General features: G+C 41.0%; 2 protein-coding genes across 10 annotated transcripts in view; one reads left to right on the top strand and one right to left on the bottom strand.

Annotated features, from left to right (window-relative positions):
- rfx2 (regulatory factor X, 2 (influences HLA class II expression)) overlaps positions 1–4,338 on the top strand; it is a 30,333-nt gene extending 25,995 nt beyond the window's left edge. For all 7 annotated transcript variants that reach the window (XM_022210499.2, XM_051947684.1, XM_051947685.1 and 4 more), the window contains 5 exons: positions 336–485; positions 594–802; positions 930–1,083; positions 1,191–1,233; positions 2,246–4,338. In XM_022210499.2, coding sequence (XP_022066191.2) covers positions 336–485; positions 594–802; positions 930–1,083; positions 1,191–1,233; positions 2,246–2,367 — 678 coding nt within the window. In that variant the 3' untranslated portion in view covers positions 2,368–4,338. The remainder of the gene's footprint in view (positions 1–335; positions 486–593; positions 803–929; positions 1,084–1,190; positions 1,234–2,245) is intronic.
- The window catches only part of fcho1 (FCH and mu domain containing endocytic adaptor 1), a 78,720-nt gene continuing 61,509 nt past the window's right edge, over positions 4,336–21,546 (bottom strand). For 2 of the 3 annotated variants that reach the window (XM_022210494.2, XM_022210495.2), the window contains exons 16-27: positions 21,256–21,310; positions 19,926–20,050; positions 17,120–18,196; positions 14,787–14,893; positions 13,733–13,922; positions 13,412–13,526; positions 11,868–12,023; positions 11,657–11,789; positions 10,653–10,849; positions 8,849–8,913; positions 6,863–7,030; positions 4,336–4,957 (exon numbers count right to left, since the gene is read on the bottom strand). In XM_022210494.2, the coding sequence (XP_022066186.2) occupies positions 4,929–4,957; positions 6,863–7,030; positions 8,849–8,913; positions 10,653–10,849; positions 11,657–11,789; positions 11,868–12,023; positions 13,412–13,526; positions 13,733–13,922; positions 14,787–14,893; positions 17,120–18,196; positions 19,926–20,050; positions 21,256–21,310 (2,417 nt within the window). In that variant the 3' untranslated portion in view covers positions 4,336–4,928. The remainder of the gene's footprint in view (positions 4,958–6,862; positions 7,031–8,848; positions 8,914–10,652; positions 10,850–11,656; positions 11,790–11,867; positions 12,024–13,411; positions 13,527–13,732; positions 13,923–14,786; positions 14,894–17,119; positions 18,197–19,925; positions 20,051–21,255; positions 21,311–21,546) is intronic. The other variant, XM_022210496.2, reaches the window with a different exon arrangement.

The following is a 21,546-nucleotide window of genomic DNA, read 5'->3' as shown; positions in this document are numbered from 1 at the left end:
AGTGGATTATATAGTATTAAAATACGCATTTAGCATACTTATTGAAGAGGATTTAAATCAGATTTCCTCACATTCCTCAATACTACATTTTAAGATGTCGTGTGGCCAGTTTGTGATCTGTTTCCACAAGACTTCTGTCACTGAATAAGGTCTTTAATTGCTGTGCATCAGTTTGATTCTGCTTGTAGAAGTGACTGCCTGAAATCCATTAATCGGGGCAAATTTGAAAGAAGCGTTCTTTGCACCTTAAATACTTGAATGAATCGTTACTCTGTCCAGCCTCATTCAGTCACACAGGGCCTGAAGTGTATTTTCGGCTCTTCTGTGTGGTGTAGGTGGCAGTGGTCAGTGCGTTTGCTCAGACTTTGCGACGTTACACCAGTCTGAACCACCTGGCTCAGGCAGCTCGTGCAGTCCTCCAGAACACCTCCCAGATCAACCAGATGCTCTCGGACCTCAACAGGGTGGATTTTGCCAACGTCCAGGTCTGACAGCTTCCGGGTCGTTTCAAATGAAGTCTTCATGCTATTGTGTTTGTATCTGTCACCGCGTGGTCTCGTGCTGACTGTGGTGTGTCTGTTGTGTTCTAACAGGAGCAGGCGTCGTGGGTGTGTCAGTGTGATGAAAGTGTGGTTCAGCGCCTGGAGCAGGACTTCAAGGTCACGCTGCAGCAGCAGAGCTCTCTGGACCAGTGGGCCGCCTGGCTGGATAATGTGGTCTCTCAGGTCCTGAAACCTCACCAGGGCAGCCCCAGCTTCCCCAAAGCCGCACGCCAGTTCCTGCTCAAATGGTCTTTCTACAGGTACGAGGCTGTTTACACGTTCCTGAAAAATCACTGAATCAGTCCAGTGTTTAAAAAAATGCTCCCTGTGGCTCCATGAGATGGGATTTCATAGACAAATTTTCTTCAATGTCTTTCCTTCTCGCAGCTCAATGGTGATCAGAGACCTGACTCTGCGCAGTGCTGCCAGTTTCGGCTCCTTCCATCTGATCCGCCTCCTGTATGATGAGTACATGTTTTACCTGGTGGAGCATCGTGTCGCTCAGGCCACCGGAGAAACTCCTATTGCTGTCATGGGAGAGGTGAGAAGGAGAGCCGCTGATGCAGAAAGACACCGTCACTGCTCAGAATTACTTTCAAATGACGTAGCAGCTTGTTGACGAATTTCCTCTCCATACTTGAATTCCAGTTTAGTGACCTGAGCTCCATGATGCCATCACTCATGGAAAAAGGTAAGTCACTGTCTAACAGCATCAGTTTTGAAGTTCAGTAATAATTTAATCAGCTGGCTCTGAGTCTCACAAATACGTGTTAAGTGTCTGCTGTTATTTGGTGTTTTACTTGCAGTCATCAAATCCCAACTCTATTGTTATCCAAAACCAAAAAAAGTCACACTGTTGCACTGGGTGACCTCTGTATTTAGTCAGGCCCATAAACTACATTCTGCTGCTGGAAATACCGACCAGAACACCAAATGTGTATTAATTTGCTGCTGAAAATAGTCCCAAACAAATGAATTTGCTTTGGTTTGAACTGTTGAGGGAATTAGCCGAAGCTATATTTTAGTTTCCACCTTCAACAGGAACTAATGGTGCTGTGGCTGAGAGAAACAGACAGGGTAGATGACTGCGTCTTTTCACAGGATCCAACAGTGAAGACACAAATATTGCCAACCTCATTCTTACTCTAATAATATTATATTCTTATTCTTTGGACCCCATTCTTTCTGCTGGATGTCACATTTCTGTGACAATCTTTGTATTGTAGCTGTAAACCCAGCTGTCTTTCTGGTCCCACATTCTCAACATCAGCTGTTTTTGAAGCATCACATGGAAACGGAAAACATTTCCCTAATTTGGCAAGAAAGTTTCTATATTCTCCCATTACAGCTTTCTTGATTGAGGACCAATCCTGGAGACTTTTCTCCATTTTTCTTACATAGATTTTGTTTTATTTTCAAGGTTTTTCAAAAGTTGGCAAACTACTTTTCTTCCCAGCTCCTTCTACACAGTTTATTACAGCCGTGTGTAACATAGCCCACAGCGCCACCATCTGATGACAGAACACAGCCTGGTTTATTTGCTCGAAAGCAGTTATTAGTAACAAGCCTAATTCACCTTTCTTAAAATTATTTGCCTATTTTTTTCTTGATAATTATATGGAAACACAGGTAAGGTTTGGTTTTAGGGTCCAAATGCGATTAATCTGTCCTGACACTAAGAATGTGTTCCTCTGTGCTACTAGATGCCTCCTTCTCTGATGAGATGAGTGATCTGGGCAGCGATGCTGACGCGTCCAGAGGGCCAACTGAACCAGCTGTAAAGAGAGAGAGGATCGAGATGAGCCACCCTCTGCAGGAGATGTGAGTCCGGTCTGAATGAGGCCAGAATAAGAGCCACATGGACCAGCAGCTCCCCCTGAAAATGTGGCTTCTGGGGCCTTTTGGGACGCAGCAGCTCTAAGGCTGAGCGTCCTTCTGCAGTCAGTGTGTGCAATGTACATAGAAAAAGAGTGTAGCAACGTCAGCCCTCCCCTCACTAGTGTTTTAAAAGATGGCGATCTGTCTGTCATGAAGCTCACACGTCAGTTTTCTGTTTTATTTTTTAAACTCACAGGGGTGTAACACAGGTCTGATTGTCTTTCTGTTTTTGTTGCAACTGTGAATGACTTTGTGCAGTACCTTTTCTTTTTTGTTGGATGTGTAACTTTGAGTGGTGGTGTGTGGTGTTTGTGATTCATCTTCTCCTTTTTAAGAAAAAAATCTTTTAAGTAGCTGTGCCATAGTGTCATTTGAGTGCCTTAGATCGCTAACTTTGAAACCACCACTACAGATGTCTATCTGTCCCTCAGCTGTGCCTCTACCGCAGTATGAATGTATCGTCTCCAAACCTCAAACATTCAAAGCACCTTTAACATGGACTAGGTGTAGGTGTGTTCTCCTTGTTGCCTCTGCTGCAGCTCGTAGCAAACACATGAAAAAAGGACAAAATAACCACAACATGCAACCTACTGACCCAAAGGACCTTTCCCTCAGTCGTACCCACCAGCTTCGCCATAGTTTTGGCTCCGTTTGTCAGGCATTAGGACCTCATAGCGTCGCAGTAGTCAGGGAACTGTTAACTTGGCTGTTCAAGATGTTGGTTTGTTTACCTCAATAGGATTTTATTCCGTGCTCCGTTCAGCTCAGATGACATGAGGCAAATATTTTAAAGAAATGTAGCCACTGTTCTGTTTTGTGTCCCATGTAAATACCTCTCCACGTTCCTCCGAGTGGTTTCCATCCTGCGATAGCTCCGTGTGCTGTTAGAATACACGTGCGGTAGTTTTCTCAGCTGCTGCACAGTTGGAATAAATCCAGAATAATTACTTTAATGGGGACAGGATGCTAAAACCTGAACTGGAATCTGGTCTGTCTCAAAGTTTAGGAAGCTAAATCCATACATGCCAGAGCGTCGGACCGGTAAACCAAAACCGAGGATCTCGTTGGCACCCGAGCCGGCACGCTCCCCCCGAATTCAGATACTTTGACCTCATGCAGCTACTCAGATAAAGTCTTATGTTCTGTTTGAATTAGATAGAAAAATACAGTGCGTTATTTGGGGAATTTGTCCATAATAAATTATATATATATATATATATATATACATACATATATCTTTATATGATGTAGAAAGTGCGTGCTCTGTGGCCTTCGGTCTTTGCCTAATCTCTCTCCTCATGCTGTACTTTGGTTGGTCACATTGTAACAGAAGAATCTGCTTTGACGTGTAATTGAATAGACTGTGTGATGAATTTGTTTCCAATCTCAAATGTTCAGTGTATAAAATTTAATTATTACTGCGGTGCTACTGCTCCCCAGTAAGCTATTAAACTGTCACAAGAAAAACTTCTATTTATATGAACTAATCTGATTTGAAGATCTTGAGCTTTGTGTTGAAATTGGTTCGGTTGTTTCTTTTTCCCGTCTCCTCGTTTCCCTCCCGGATGTTTTTGTTGTAGCCATGAGAATCCTTGTGATTGATTTATTTAAGGCTTTTGGTAACTTGTGCCTGTCACAGTAATTTGCCTTAAAGTGCTTTGGAAAGAATCATTTCTATGTGTACTTTGTAATGTTTTGTAAGGCTGTTTTAGATTTTTTGGCGGAGGATTATTTTTTATTGAACTAGATTTGGTTCTTCTTACAAGTATACTGAACCCTTATTTTTGTGTATTTTTAAACCTGTTCTTGACTACACTTTAACTAGCCTAAGGACAGATGATGGTCTGTAATAAACTGCATAGTTCAGCTGTATTTTGTACTTGGTCACAACGTGTAATAAATTGGTGTAAACCAAAAAGTTTGAGCACATTTATTTTTATCAAATATCAACATCACAAAACCTGTATTTGGAACAAACGTCAGATTTACAAAGAACCTTTTTTAAGGTTCGTAGAAGATCTTAGCTCACAAATTTACTCAATCCTTCAGAATGTTCTAGAGATACAGTATTTACATAATTTAAAAATCCTAGTTTTCATGGCAACTCGGCACCAGACAGTAATATGCTTAATTTTATTCACACACTTTTTTTCCTTCTTCTGTAAATCAAGAAAGGTTCTTCCATCTAGCTTAGCTTGCAGTGTCTTGATACAAAGGCACACAGAACATGATGTGAACAGAGAAGATTCAATAGAAAAAAGACAACTTCCTTCTGGAAAAGGCAGGACTGAATGTACAACACACAACTTAAGTTACAGGAAAGGAAGAAGAAAAGGCTTGGTCCTAAAGCAGCAGGACACCGTCAGAAGTAAGTGCACATTGTCCTTCGAGGCTGAGCTGTAAGTCTTACCAAGAACGACCTCTCTCACCTCAGACGCTGTAAAAGTGCTAAGTTCTCTGAACCTTCAGCCGTGGTCCATTTGGGAATCTGACAGTCCTTCACATGATTCACAGGGAGCAGCCCGCCATGTACTTTCCTGTCAAAGGCATTAAAAAAATAAAGTCATGTGCAGAGAGAAAAGACATTTCTAAAATAGGCCAGTCATGTGCTAAAGATTTGATGAAATTAAAGAGCCCCTATTATGCACAATTACATGGATATAGTGATATTTTTGGGGTCTACTGAATTATGTTTACATGGAAACAAGGAAACAGACAGACTGAGGACGTACCAAATTAGCCATGATAAAAATGTGACACAGTGATGAAAATAAGCAACAGGAGAAAAGCATGGACTGTAAACATGGTGCTACAGGCAGCTAAGAAGCAGAGATTTCTGTGGGAGAGAACAAGCTGACACACTAAAGGACCCCAGAAAGCATAATGTGAGCTTTTTGTAAAACACATTAAAAATTCTGATGATATATATCAAACCAATCCAATCCTTTTTTTTTTTTAATTTACAAAGTAGATTTAAAATATAACTTTTCTGTCCTGCTGAAAGTTTACTGACAAGATTCATACAACCAATGTCTTCTGGTAAGTATGGAGCTCAAGCCATTTGCTGGTTAGCTTGGCTCAAACAAATAAAGGTTGTGTGCCAGTCATTACTGAACACGATTTGTCTTTGTTCCATCACAGCAAAAAGTGAAGTGTAACAATTCTGACTTCTCTTTATTTGTGGATTCATTTGCATCGTGTGTCCAACCAGAACATGTTGCTATTGGTTAATTAGTACGGGCTAATCTAAAATCTAAACACAGGCTACAGCTTTATATTTAGCAAAGCATACAGATATGATATCAGTCTTTTCATTCCACTCTTAGCAAGAAATAAAATAAGGGGTTTCTTTTCTATTGTTGCTTTATTGTAATGGACGCCATAAAAATCTAAGAAAACTGGGGCTGTTTTCACTTTCTAAAATGCACCTTTTATGAAAGGTTTAATTAGCTTCACTGTAAATCATTATTAAGAACTACAAATGTGATGCAAGGCTGGAAACTGTCCCTTCAGGCTTTCTATTTGGTAAAAATGTGGTTTCAAATGTTAAATGTTCACAGGTTTTTCCCCTTTGTTGCCATTAAATCTGGCACTTCATCAAATCATTACTGAAAGGTTTCATTCATCAAGTTGGCAGTTGTAAATGCTAATTAGTTTATAAATTGTACTGAGTGCCTTTAGTGCTTTTTGTCAAATAATCAATAAAAATCAATAAATGTCCTCGTTTATTAGAAAGTGGGAAACATTTGTCTTCAGTCCAGAGCTTCCAGAGCCAAGGTCTTCATGCTGCTTGTTTAGCAGGAGTTCTTCAATTATCCAGAATGCAAACATATTAAATATATGATGATATAAAACAGAAAAAAACAGCAATAGAGGATGTAAATGTTTTGCATTCTAATCAGAAAAATGATCTGAAAGATTAATCTGCAAAACTATCATTAGTGAACTCATCTGTTGTTGGAAAAATGAATGAACTGTATTTGTTTCATTATTAGTTCTTTAAATAAATGGTAAATGGTTGTATTTATATAGCACTTTTATCCAAAGCGCTTTACATGATACATCACATTCACACATTCACACACTGATGGCAGAAGCTGCCATGCAAGGCGCTAACCACGACCCACCAGGAGCAATTAGGGGTTCGGTGTCTTGCTCAGGGACACCTCGACATGACGGGCCGAGGATCAAACCGGCAACCTTCCAGTTACAAGACGGCCACTCTACCCACTGAGCCAAGCCGCCCTTTAAATATAATTGGAAATTAAATACTGAAGTTCAAACGTTTCTTACTGTAAATACACAGCAGGTTTGATACCTTCATGAGGACCAGAATGAAGGAGGATACACCCACAGGTACCACTGTTTCATTTGTCAGAGCCCCTATAAAGCTAATGCTAGCGTGTATACTTGTAGCCCAGAGGGTGTGTTCAGATCGTCACCTGTGGCGAATCTCTTCTTGACCAGTGACATGCGGTAGCGGCTGCCCACCAGCTCCACGTCCATACCCGACAGCGAGGCCCCGGAGCCCACAAACTGAACAGCCAGGCTGGGTGGGGGGCCGCGGGGGACCTCCAGGCACTGCCAGCTGGCACACAGAGTCCCTGAGCCTGCAACACACACACACACACCACCATAAAGCTCAGCAGTGATAACGGTCATAGATAATGTGTGGAAACTATTGGTGAGAGTTTAACAGGAATGTCTGTCAGAATCAAGAGGACTTTATTTTAAACCCACTGACATATAAATACTCAGTGGGGATGAAATTCTGATTAGCTACAACATAAACATGAAAAAAAAACCAACTAAAATTGCTTATCTGACCTTAAGGTTATTTAAAAAAAATTTTAAAGAAAAATTGTCTCTTCAAACAAAAATATTATTTTCACGTTTCAGCTTCTTCTGGTTCAGTCTGTGGAGCTTCCTTCTGTCTGTTTTTACTTCTTTTAGTACTAAAAGTCAGTCCAAATACACGCTGAAGGACTCCAAGTTGAACATTAAAAGCTTTTAGATAAAAGGTTAATCCATGGCACTTATTTACTTTCATCTTTAACAGAAGGATTCAATGCTCTTCTTTTTTTTTCCCCAGAAATGAGAGCAAACTGCACACATTGGAACAAAACAAGACATTTGGAGTAAAGTTGAGGGGAAAAGAAGGATAGAATTGTTAGTTAGACACTGAATCTGATCAGAATTGTTGAACAGTGATGCATGATTGATGCATCTTTAACTCTTCCATCAATTCTAACCTTGTTTAACCTTCACGTCTCACCATCTTTTAGCCTGGAAGCCACTGAACAAGCGAGAGCCACAGTCCTCTGTGTGTAAACGTCACAAAGAGCTGCATGCTAGATTTATTAACTACAATGAAGACACAGCGAGAAAGAAGAGAGAAGCACTGCTGGTAAATTTAGGAGCGACTGTAAAGCTCCTCATCAATCTGAAAAATATCTTCTCCGGCACATCTGCTTGTGTTCACAAGATGTCCGGTGAAACTAATTAATTACAGCCTCAACGCTGGCAGACAGGATTTAAGTAAAGTGGCATTTTCAACACTTCAGTCACAAAGACACAGACGTTATGCAGGAAAACAGGATTTGAAGGGACAGCAAGGAGTTATGGTGACCTTTCAGTGCTTTTGTCACTGGTTCATAAATCAGAGAAGTCTTCGAACTATAAAGGTTTTCACTTTTATCATCCCATCCATCACTGGTGGCTCTGAATAGTTTCTTCTCCTCTGCTCTCAAAGCGCATAGCTTCACACTGAGGTAATAATATATCATTAGACGAAAAAAAATGAATAAAACGAAAAGCAGAAACGTGGGTGTCTGGAACAAAGAAGCACATAGGTGAAGGAAAGCTGGAGATCAAATGATTTAACTGTGCACGTACCCATCTCAAATTAGAGCCAGAAAATCCTCTATTACAAGCCGTCTCTCATTTGTGTGGCACAAAGGTTGTGGAATATGAGACACAATCAAGCCGACACAAAATAAAAAGTGAATATTTTATGATTCTTTCCGTCAGTCGGGCATTCAGAAGCACGAACAAAACGAGAGTTCATTTTGTTCGTCTCCACCAGGTTGATGAGAGCAGCTGCCACGTTCAAATGCTAATGCGGCTGTGAAGAAGGTAATGATACGCCTTCAGGCTTCTGCTTTTTAAAAAGAGGACGAAGTCAAGCGCAGAGATCTCTTTCCTCAACTCTCAATTACTCATTTCTACATTTGTCCCGACAAAGTGTAGAAAAGTGAAACCGATGGGAAGGCGATGAAGCTGAAAACTCTGGCACCAGCTTTAATGAGAAGACTAATAAATTAATAGACAGCCAGTGTGAGCAGCATTTAATAATCAAAGCTCGCTCCTTCACTGAGGGGTAAAAAAGAAAAGCAGAGGGGTAAGAAGAGCAGCGGCAGAGCTCTGACCTTTGCTGTGATTGGTCGGGGAAAGGTTGGGAAGCTTCCACAGCAGCCGTCGCTCCTCAGCGTTCCTGCAGAGACAAATAAATAGTCAGTAAAGCCTCACCTGCTCCTTAATCTGCTGCCTTTGATGGTCTTTAAAGTTCTCCTGTTATCCACCAGTCACAATATTATTCTAAATTCATAGCGGGTCAAATATTCTTGTGAGTGCACATGAATTTACTCTGTAGAGCAGCAGAAAAAGTGAAAAATGCTCATCATGGGAGTTTTGTCTCATCAGTGCTTGAAAATCTAAATATATATATTGTGAAAATATATTTAACAAAAGAGCCCACGACAAATCTCACAACTGAGAAAATAAAAATGTTGAATATGTTTTTTTGCTTTTGCTTTAATTAAATGATTAATTGGTTTTAAAAGGCGTCTAAACATAGAACAGAAAACTGGTGAATGAAGCGAGATCGTGTCTCTGGAAAAATCGGATTTGTTTCTGTATTTTAACACCAGAAGTAAAAAATTAAGAAGCTCCACAGATGTCAGAGATGTTTGAGATAATGTGGATCATATGATGTAGATTTGATCACAGGATTTGCTTTTTGGGTTTTTTTTGGGAAATGTCAGAAAATACTGTGGGAAAACAGTGTTTCTGGAAACTATTTGTAAAGTGATACAACAAATGTCTGTACACAAAGATACCAAGTCCATACGTTATCTCTCATTTCTCTGAAGAAGATTAATATGAAGAGACGGATATCCAGTATAAAATCATTTACTATAAAAAGGAAGTAAAAGAGCTTCACTTCATCACAGAACCAGCATCTTCTAATCACAGAGAACATCTTAAAAAGGACTGAAGATATATTTTAAGACAACAAGAAGCAGAACTTTGATCATACAAACTCAAAATGGCAACATGAACTTAAAAAGATGTGAATGCAATTCCAAAAACAGTATTTTTTGTTTTTGTTACTGCAAACTGAATTGATTACCAAAACTATTAACTATCAGTTCACTGATCAATTAGCTTTCTAATTGTGTCTCCAACAGTTTTTAAAGTGACTTAAGTACCTTCTAAGTACATAAAGTCGGTTTTAATATACAGATGTTGCTGGATTAGGATGTGTTTAAAGGCCTCCATCACTCTGTGGCCTTTATGAGGACTGTTTCATTACAAACAAAACAAATAATTCACCTGTGGAAACAATCACATATATTTATGCTGCTCGGGTCCTGCATTTCTACTTATTTAAATAAAAACATTAAATGTAGCTCATATTTAGTTTGATATTTGATGAGGATGAGTGGCGTCCTCATGTGACCACTTCTAGTCGAAAATCTTTTGAACTTTCAGAAACGTGATTATGTTTTTATTGTTGCTCCTTTTCAAACAGTTATAAAGGCAGGAATCATTAAGTTGGGAGCCCAGAGAATGGAGGAGAACCTTGTTCTGGCTGTGTCTGTCTGTCTACAGTAGATAATATGTCAGGAAGAAACTATCACAGCAAGGGGCGATGCTGGTTTACCGTACAATGGCAGCTAGGGAGGTGAGATATTGTAAGAAGCTGGATACTGTTCAGCTGCAGCCCCGACTTGATTACATGTTTTATGTTACACTGAACAAAAATATGAACTCGGCACCCAATCAGTCTTCTTTTCTGGCTTGGAGGAAAAGTTAAGCTTTCTTCCATGTCGCTACATGGTTTATGATTCTTTTGTGCATTAAAATAAACCTCTTGATTGCATTCATCTGGTAAATAACAGCCCTCACTCATGAGAAACTCCTCATTATCCTTTCATCGTCGCTGCTCACCAGGAGGCGGGCGGCTGACACTGCAGGTCTGTGGCAGTGTGGTCCAGCGGCAGCAGCACCTGAACGGCGGTGAGCTGCGTGGAGGGAGCGGTGGCAGGACAGCAGTGATAATCCAGAGACACCCGAGTCACCGTGCCGCTCCGCTGACACTCAGCCGACAGCAGCAGAGGAGCCCGGCCCGGGTCCTGAGACGAAACCTGAGGACACAACGAGGCGCACAGCTTGAAAAAATTTTTAAAAAAAAACAGAGGTCCAGCGCAGAATTATGGTCTCTAATTTAAAAACAGTGGCCGTGAAATCAATAAGAAAGTGGTTCATTAAGCACTGTGTAATTTGGAACTTAATAACACAAAAACAGACAATGTTTAGCCAGCAAAATTCAACTTAAAATCAGTTTCCCTCAGACCTCAGCAGATGTGAATAATAGATTTCCAATGATAAATAGTCAATGAAATATATTATTACTAGTTAAAAGACATCAGAATTTTCCTTTAATTAATTAATTGGCAGTTATTTGGAAATTAAGCATGAACATGTTTTTGTAATTTTTAAATGACACGATCCAAAATCCCGGAAGAAAATTTGTTAGGATGATGAGAAACTGGATCAATCAATCAATCAATCAAAGTTTGTTTGTGCAGTCCTTTACAGCAGCTCAAAGGGTGATCAAAGTGCTTCACAGTAAAAAAACAAGAAAAAAAAAACTTAAAAATAAGACAGTAATTTAAAGCAGGTAAAACAGTCACACTCACATTCACACCTACGGGCAAATTTAGAATAATCAGTTAACCTCAGCATATTTTTGGACTGTGAGAGAAAACCCACACATGCACAGGGACAACATGCAAACTCCATGCAGAAAGATCCTGCGAAGGCGGGGAGTAGCTGCAAGGCGAGAAGTGCGAAACACCACGCCACTGTGTAGCCCGTAACAGCATTATAACAGCAGGAGGAGCAGAAAATATCTGCACTGCAGGGTGTGATGTCACATTTTAAGTCCAGACCTGATACTTGAGCAGGCCGACGTTGTAGTATGAAGCCTGGGGGTTGAGTTCAGCTTCTCTCTGCAGGTAGAGCTGCAGCGCCTGCATGTTGAACCAGAAGTCTCTGGTGTCTGGGTCACTCTGAGACGGATCACTGTGGACACAACAGACTGATAAGCATCTCACAGAGGAGCAGACGGGTTTGTAACACAAAAATCAGGAGGCAGCTGACCTGTAGAGCAGCTTTTGATTGGGCAGGAAGTGATCGATCCGTGAGATGTTGAGCAGCCTGAAGCTGAGAACAGGAACGTTGGGGTTGGCTGTGAAAATCCTCGTGATGCCTGCGGGGAAGGACATCGTCAGGTCACCTGTGATCTTCACTAAACATCTGAAGAAAGGGAGAAAAACACAGCACACACCAAGTTTATTTAACAAAATGTGTCTTTCTTCTCTGATATGTCAACAAGCAAACATAGTATTTCATAAAAATCACTGTATTGTACATGTCTTATTCATACATTTGCCAAAAATAAGTATTTGCAGTAATCAGATCATGTAAAGAACATAAAATATTAATAAACAATAAAATCTCCTCCTCATTGTAATCTAGAAGCCATGACAGAGTCAATTTTTTGTCATATGACAAAAACTTGGTGACATTCTGCTGAACTGCATGATGTGTTTACACTGAGTAGACCGGGGACAAGTATGGAAATCTATTAGCGAGACTGAGAGGAAAATAAACCATAATTGATCAAAAAAATGAAAGCAGCACGGCCAAAAACAGTACAATGGGGAACAGGGTGCAAGTTGTTGGAGGATACATTTAGCACGGTGAAATATCTTTCAACAACTGGAGTGCAGAGTAGAGAGAAAAAGCACCTGATATGTTGAGGTTGCAAAAACTGAGCATGTTGTTATTAGTCACATTAACAATGTCTAGACTGTATTTCTGATTAATATAATGTTCTCTTCATCGGGAAAAAAAGCTTTTTTATGGTTTAAAGCATTAGAATTGTGTCATACTGCACAGAAGACATATTTGAGCTCTGTACCGTTTCTGTTTCTGAGATGTGCAGGAGTTGATAGGACTAAAAAATTATTTCACAGCGAGTGAAAATGTAGCAGGAGCAAAAAATACTCCGAAACCTGCTTGGTTTTCAGAGGATAAACAACATGGAATATACAGGGTGTCCCAAAAAATTGGACACCATTTCGCAGGCCAATAATTTTGGCAATTCTTGTTGAAATAACCTCAAATTTTCACAGAATGTATAGAACCAGATCAAGATATATTTAATGTTTTATTTTTTTTCTGTTTTCAGGTTGAGCCATGCCGTTCACTCCCAAAGAGAAGTCCTTTAGCGTCTTGGAATATGCTGATGTTGATGATGGTCTACCAGATCCTTTAGCCCTGCATAAGCAGCCTTCCTCTTTAAATTTTTGGTACCAAGTCCAAATTTGTTTGCCGGTTGGTGAAATTTTTCCAAATTTTGCATTGAAGGCACGCTGCAGTCTTGGGTGACTGTGTGTGAGCATATTCCAAGACGCAAAAGGACTTCTTTTTGGGAGTGAACGGCATGGCTCAACCTGAAAAAAGAACAAAAATGACACATTAAACATAAAATCTTGAACAGTTTCCATACATTCTGTGAAAATTTGAGGTTATTTCAAAAAGAATTGCCAAAATTATAGACCTGTGAAATGATGCCAATTTTTTGGGACACCCTGTACAAAACATCTGTTATTTTTGAGAAGAGTAAGCATCATGCTGACCGGTTGTGCTGTCCACCTTTGAAGTAGGCGTTGATGTATTCTGTGATGGCCGCTGCGACTGGCCAGGCCTCCTGTGTGCTGAGGGAAATGGGACTGGGACCTCTGGACAGGTGTACTGTGGAGAACAAATGTGAGTTTAAAGGAACAGTTTCAGAAAAATATCTAACAAAATATGCTTTTTCACTTTTTTAAATGCGGATCTGGAATATACAAACTAGGTATTCCTTTACAGATACTCATTCCTGTGCTGCCTTGTGCTCACATGAAGAGAAATTGTCCACTGCCTCTAACTGACTTCAGAAATGTGCTCATTTGTCTTACACTGTCTCGGCTGGTGGTCCTGGTGCTGGTAGGGCAGCGGTGAGACTTGTCCCGGCCTGGCGGGGCTGGCTGCTCGGTTCTGGGCCCCCCACTCGCTGGCCTGTGGCCCCCACTCACTGGGACTGGAGGAGGAAGAGGAGGTGAGGGACGGGCTGGGCTCCGGCAGCGGGGAGGAGCACAGTGACCGAGACTGAAACACACAGGGGAGATATTAAGAGTAATCTTATCGGGTGATACTTCCACCTGATCATAGGTAGACAATAAGTAGATAAATTTAAAGCTTTTTAATTTTATTTTAATGCTATACCACAAAAATTTTAATGCCACAACCGTGAACTCAACAAATTACACAGGTTTGCTTTTTTGTAAAAGATGATTCTTATATGAAAACTGTCCCTACATTTCACTATTTCTGAATCCGGAAACCACCCCTGACCACCCAATGGTCTGTAGTCATTCTCTGAATTCCATGTTTTGTAGGCATTTTTTGCTGGAGTTTGCACTCCCTCATTTCCCAGCTCTCCTCCACCTGGTCCAGCCTGCCGGTCACTTTAAAAACATGCAGTTTTTGGCGATTGTACCCGACCGGCCAGAACAATTCTCGCAATGTTTCGGCATGTTTACGCCCTTAATTTTCACAAAAATCTATTTAATGACTATTAATACTTTTTAATGCCCTGCAGAAACCCTGATTTACAATTTTAACATTTTAAGAACCCGAAATGCTCATCAGCAAGATAATATTTACAGTATTATAAAACTATTGGAGTGGGTGGAAGGAGTTTTCCATTTTCTTTTCACTCAGTAAATGATCAGTTTTCCTGAGTTAAAAGGTTTTACACCTGCAGACAGCTATTATCTGCAGTTTGTCTCCAATTTTAAAGCCCTCTAAAAAAATACAGGGGAGCTTTTAGGAATAAAGCTACAATATTTAAAAAGGCTGTGCAGTTATGAGTCCAAAGTAATAATTAAGTCCGATAAATGTATGATCATAAAAACATAATATTAGGAGGATATGGATTTACTGAGCTGTAAACTCATAGCTGACACTCACTCGCTCACAGCCGCTGAGTCGGCCTGAAGACCTCTTGGCCCGGGCGGCTCTCTGAGGAGCAGCTGCAACCACTTCAGCCGCGTCTTGCCTGAAATTGTGTTTGGAACCTTACAAAGACACAAACACAGAAAATGGCTCAAAGCAGATCTGAATCACACACTGCACTGGAGTACGAGACACAGACGTCCTCTACAATCGGCCAAAAGCTGCGTTCAGAGCAGCTAGAGACAATCTGTAAATACCAGACTGCCAAAACATGCTGGCACCAAATACAACAACATTTTATTTGTATTGGTTTAATTGAGAGATTCTCCATCCTGTTGGATTTTCTTCCCTAGTAGGAAAGAAATAAACAAATCCCACACAGTGTTGATCACTTGAACACACTGTCGATCCTCAATCCGTCAGCTAATACTAATATAAACGTGTGATACGATGAAGGTTATTAACAAACTGAGCATGAGTGAAAGTCAAAGCTTTTCTTTTGTAAATGCCAATAGCACTGAACTGAACATCAGAAATGAGTTTTATTGTCACGTGATTAAAACATAAAAAGATCAGGCCCAATAGATTTGGCAAATGACTTAAATTATTCATCAGTTATCTCATCAACTCCAGATTAATTTTAATATCAGATTGATGACTCAGTTAATTGACAATTAACTGAGAGTCTACGAAGCACCAAAAGATCACAAAGAGCATTTTTTTTTTCCTTCTGAACTACCCTCATCCATCTATTCACTTTCTTCTGCTCATCCAGACTACACAGTGTCAGCTGGCTAAGCAGGCCAGACAAACCTTTAACCTGGGAGATCCTAAAGTTTTTCCAGGCCAGGTGAGACATATAATCTCTCCAGTTAGTTCAAGGTCCACCCTGAAGTCTCCTCCCAGTTGGAAATGCCTGTGAAACTTTCAAAGGAAAGCACCCAGAAAACATCTTAATCAGATGCCCACGCCACCTCAGCAGACTGATTTCAACATGAAGGTGAGGAGACTACTCCAGGGTGACTGCTTTTGATCCATATAAACACTTAGAGTGTTGCTCCAGTTATAATATACGGGAAAAGCTGCAGGTCCTGTGAAAAACTCAATTTAAAAGTCTGATCTCTGGCAGTATGAGCTGCTCTGTGTGTCTAACTGGTGAAGCTGAGGCTGGATATTACTGTTTGGACTTCACCTGTATTTGTGGTTCAGTCTACGTTACAGATGCTGATGTTTAGTGAATTTCCGGTGCTATAAATGACTGAGATCTTCCCAGCATATCACATAAGATTAGGAATACAGTAACTTCAATGCAATACTCAAAACCATCACTACATGCATGAAACCACACATTGTCTCAGCAGCAGAAAGAGTTTCCTTTCTATAAGTAATGGAGTAGACCTGTACCTAACTCTCACGTACGCGGCACCATAACGTATGATATTGTAAAATAAAGCAGCCCAGTGTGTGTCTGTGCGTCAGAGGTAAGGCACCACTATTGTGAGGCAAGACAAAAGTGTTGTGGGTGTAGGCAGCACCATTCTGGAAAAAAAACGTCCCCACCCTGACCTTTCCGTTTTAGAAATGAGTCTATCGTCGTTTAATATGCAGTTTCAATTTTTCAAGATTTATTTAACTCAATGAGGCCTTAATGAAGAGCTTACCAGACAGCCCCCTGATGAAAAGATTTGCTGAATAATTAAGTCAAAACTGTCTGGGGGCACAGGTGTGCTTTTGTTAGAAATCGGCACACTGAGCCACAGAATGAGTTGTTTGGAAGCAGGATTTTTTCTGCATTTTATACATATTTTATATAAGACTAAACTATTTCTTGCCTCAGTCCTGGGTTACTGGTTTAATTCAGAAGTCCCATTAGCTCCTGATTTATGCTTTTTACACATGAAATGGAGCTGCAATATAGATGAATGCTGCTATGTTTTTGTTTATTGTTGCTGAATGAACTGCTCTGGACGCTCAGTGAAGAATTTATCGTCCCGTATTTCTCTATCAGAGTTTGTAATGAAAGTAGAGAAATAACTTAGAAAGCATTTAAAGCTGAAGGCCACCTTCTTCCATATTTCTCTCAAATTCTCATCAAAGACTGAATGAAGCTATAAAACTAAACGTATAAAAATAAATTTTCTTTTCCGACAGCAGTGACCCACAAACTAGTATATATGACTCAAGCTGTTTACTTCAGTAACTAGAGTAGGGGAAATGTACATTATACTATCTAAGTTGCTATAGAACTCTACGTGTGTTATTTTTATTCTTGCTTGTCCCCAGGCTTTTATGTCAGAATCTCTCGTAGGTCAAATGTAAATGCCACATAAAGAAGAAGAGGTCAATACCCTTGTGAGAGCCGATATTGCAGGATATCTGAGTGTTCAGATCCAGACAGTCCTGATCTTTGTCCGTTGAGAAGCACAGATCCTCCTGGGGTCCTGAATGCCTCGTGAGGGGAGGGGCGTTCCTGCGCGGCTCGCTTTCTGATGATCTGTGCTTCCTCCTCTCTCCTCCGGCTCCTCCCTCTCCTTTTCCGCCTCTCTCCTGTGATTTGGAGCCGACACCTTCACTGAACGGGTTGTGGACAGAGTTCCAGTGCATCAGCTCTTTCTTTGGCTGAGCTGACGGCAAAGAGCCTGTGTTAACATCGAGTCCCAGCCTATTGCTGCTGGCAGAACCACCGCTGCTGCTGCTGCTGCTGCTGCTGCTGTGTGGAGGGATTATCCCAGCCGCTGCAGCCAGCGACGACTGGTGAGTTGGGCTGCCAATCATCGTGATCGCAAAGGGGTCATCGGAAGAAACTGGAGGTGGGAGGCTTCGGTCTCGTTTCCTGTCTCTCTCCTTACGATTGGAGGAGGAGGATGAAGAGGAAGAGGAAGGGGTTGGGAGTGTCTTGGTGTCGGAGATGGCGACAGAGAACGGGTCCCCTCTCACCTCCATGCCCCTGCCCTCCTGGGTGGGGCGAGGCGGTGGGCGTGCCCAGGCGTCAGAGAGGCTTAGAGTCTCCTGGGTGACAGTCCTCTCAAAGGCGGCGAGGAAGGGGTCCTCAGGTGGGATGTGTTTGCAGTTCCACACCGACGACTCCATCTCAGGTTGAGGGAGGGACTGAGAGAAAGCAGGGAACCGCATCGATGTGTCCATCTCTGGGGGGACACGTGAGGGACGTGAAGAGGCGACGGACCAGACGCTGGCGGGGTCGTCCTGCTGGTGAGGGCGTCCAGGGGAGGGGTCCCGGAAAGCAGAGAGGAAAGGGTCCACTGGTCGCCCCAGTGTTTGTGTCTGCTCCTTATTCTGTGGCATTGGAGGCCATGCAGCCCAACCCACGGGCTCAGGGGAGGGCCCAAGGGGCTGATGGGAAGGAGAGTCCAGGCCAGAGTCTTCAACATTCTCTGGAGAGGAGGAGTCGGACGAGAAGGCAGCATCTGACAAACACAATAAACACACGACAGGAAATCAGCAGAGTGCAGTAGATCTGAGAGGGAACCTCAAAAAAAAAAAAAAAAAATAATAATATATATATATATATATATATATATATATATATATACATATATATAGGTGGAATTAGATGTTGCTGATCTGCAGCTATACATTGATGTTTCCAGACAAACAAAAACACAGTAACAACAGCAATACAATGTCAACATTTTGTCCCAAATATAAGGCAATCTGTTTTTTCTGTATATTAGAAGTGAAAAAGTGAAGGCTTTATTATACTCAGGGACTTGTCATTAGCATTTTTGCAGAACAGATGTTCTCTTTGTACAAATCGAACCTCATTAGGTCTCATTTTTGAGACTTCAACATCAGCGAGAAATGTGCTTCTTTCAACCAGCTGTTGTCTAAAACCCATCAGCCTGCCAGGCTATGACCACGTTGTTCAAATTCTTTCCTTCAAATGCCTAATGGTCCAATTTATAGACTTCTATGCAGAGCTCACCCCCCCACAGTCATCACCTTGAGGCTCAGAGATACCTGATAAGCTTTGGGATGAAGGGATGGAAAAGATCAGAGGCTGTTCCATTAATGCTCGACTTAAGCCAGTACAGTTCAAGTATCATATTTTTAAGGACTACGTTTAATAATATCTTTCCATCCGTTTCAACAGTTTTTAGAAACTGATCAGGTGACAAATCTTTTCTTGAAGGAAAGGTTTTCTGTTTTGATAAATACAAAACTAAGCCCAGGTTTAGTTTCCACTAGCGATGGTGGAAAATGACCTCTTTTTCACAATTTTTTTCAGAAAATGTAAAATTGAGTCACCTTCCGTTATTACTGTGCTCTCAGTGATTTCAGAGCTCTGAGGATATTTTAAGCCCTGAGTATCGCTTCTCAGGCTAAGTACAGACAGAGAGTTTTGTTGGCAGTATTTGGCCCAAAAAGAATGGCTGCTGGTAAATATCTTCATGGGAACATAAGTTCATTGTAATTTTTAGTTAAATTATAGTTAATATAGTTCCAAAAACACATTAGAAAATCAGTCAAATAAAAGCGCAGTTCTCTTTAAAGTAAAAATGCAGATAAAACAACTATCTATCCGAATATGTCTATGTGAAACTACTACTTTATCACACACTATATAAGTTTTTTTAAATGGGAATTTGTTATTTGCTTAATACATTCCAATGTCATTGTTTTTTACTTCAGAAAACTGGCTGCAAATAAGACATTTTTATGTGACTCTTATGTGGCTCTGTGTACGGTTTATTTGAAATACCTTTATGTGCTCATTGCACAACTCCAACAGCAGGAAAGCTGGAGCAGGGCAGTAGAGATGCAGCATATTTATGCATGCAGAAACAACACCTTATTGCTTGTCCGGTCACCATTTTGTGTCTTTGTTTTTCATTTGTTGTTATTGCAGATTAAATGGAGTGGTAATCTGTGTTTCAATGTATCGTGTTGAAGTTTTTATTTAAACATATTCTGTAAGTTCTACATAAATCACTACAGATAATCTAAAAAAATGCTAACTGCCACAAAAACATCAATTCATCAAAACTAAGGTCATTGCAAAAACACTTGTTGCTAAAGAGGTAATCGTGTCATAATCAGGGCTGGTTGTACAATGTTTGAGCCGATACAGTATTAATATCCACATTAAAAAAAAAAAACATGCTCCGAAATTATTTTTAACAAAACTTCTCTTACATTCAGAAGCACCAAAAGCGCTCTGATCTCTCAGCTGCTCTCGGCTGTCGAAGCTTTTGGACTTGAAGGCCGATTCCAGCGGAGGTCCGAACAGACTGTCAGAGCCTGACGCTGTCGAACTCAACCTGACGGAGAGCAGAGAGGACACGAGGAAGAAAATCAGGGAGGATGGAGGAATAACGGAGGGACTGAAGAGAAGGAAAAAATAATGAAAAGGAGGCAAAGTGAGGACAGAAGTGTGGGCGTAAGTGAGAGAGTGGAGGACACTGGGAGATTGTGAAGACTGCAGGAAGAAAGACTATAGATGCAAAAATGTACTGTACTGTGTGCTGAAAACATCATTGTACTATATATATTGTTATCTGGTGTTTCTGCAGGGTGATTTTTTTCGCATTCTTTATTCTTCATTGTTTGCTCTTTAAATTAGTGTAATTTTGATCTGATGCTGAGTTTATATCTGAAAAAAACATGTGGGATTTCCCACAAACACAACAGTTTATCATAGTGTAGTTTAAAATGCAGGAGAGAAATCATAATTCTGACAAAATATTCTACAAGAAAACTGAACTCTAACTAAAACAACGACATATTCTGACCTCCAACACACAGAGTGATAGTGCCTGTATGTTGCCGATTAATGCAGTCTAGCATCCAGTAGATGGACATTAAATTATATTAACTTGTTCTGATTCACCATTAGTGTGCAATAGTTTGGGGAAGATTCCTCTCTGCCTATTAACGTTCCTCTGCATAATGCTTGAAAGAAATTGCTTTTCTCAGTTTGGTGTGTAAGATTACTGGTTTGCACAGAGCAGAGCTTTTGTGATGAGACGGACCAGATCTTATCACCGGAATCAGTGCTCGGCCTTATTAATGCTCTTTTGGCTGAATGGAAGCAAATCCCTGCAGCCAGCGTTCTAAAATCAGATGGAAAGCCTGGACCTGAAGGCTGTTACAGCAGCAGATTAATGTTCATGGCTTTCTCTTTAAGTGTCTAAATCCTATTTTTTCATATAGTGCAAGCATTTCCACTGGTGCTATAGTTTGTTTCTTGGTATAGTAAAAGCAAAAATGTTCATGGTGCTTTGTCGGTGCTACAGAGGAAATGAAAAAGGCGAAAATAACTGAGAGAAATGAGCTGACGAATGAAAAACTAGAAGATGGCCAAAAACAAATTAAGGAGAGAAGGACTGTGAGGGGAAAACCCGGAGAGCTTCAAACTGCTGAAAGGCCACTGATGATGCAATTTAAACTCCAAAAATGTCTCTCTGCTCCGAGACAGATAAGAAGAAGGAGGAAGCAGATGAAGAGAAGGGCAGAGCGATCTCACCTGCTGTGATCAGGGCTGGAGGTGGACCTGCGGAGGCCCTCCTGCTCTGCATCTGCTAAGAAACAACACACACAAAGAGATACAGTGAGTCACAGAAGATGTTCCCTAATCAAGACTAATCAGCAGCAGGGTGTCCTTTGTCAGAGCGTTGAGAGGAGGCCGGGATGGGCTGAGATAAGACGACATAAGGGAAAAACCCATCAGCCATTACCTTCTTTGTGATAAATACCAGCAATTAGCCCGCTTTCACTGAGCTCCAGCCACTGCTGCTGTCACTGCAGAGTAACCGCT

Source organism: Acanthochromis polyacanthus, chromosome 4 (assembly GCF_021347895.1).
Source record: "Acanthochromis polyacanthus isolate Apoly-LR-REF ecotype Palm Island chromosome 4, KAUST_Apoly_ChrSc, whole genome shotgun sequence".
NCBI lineage: Eukaryota > Metazoa > Chordata > Actinopteri > Pomacentridae > Acanthochromis > Acanthochromis polyacanthus.
The sequence above is the reverse complement of the archived record's forward strand: the minus strand, read 5'-3'. Positions and strand labels throughout refer to the sequence as shown.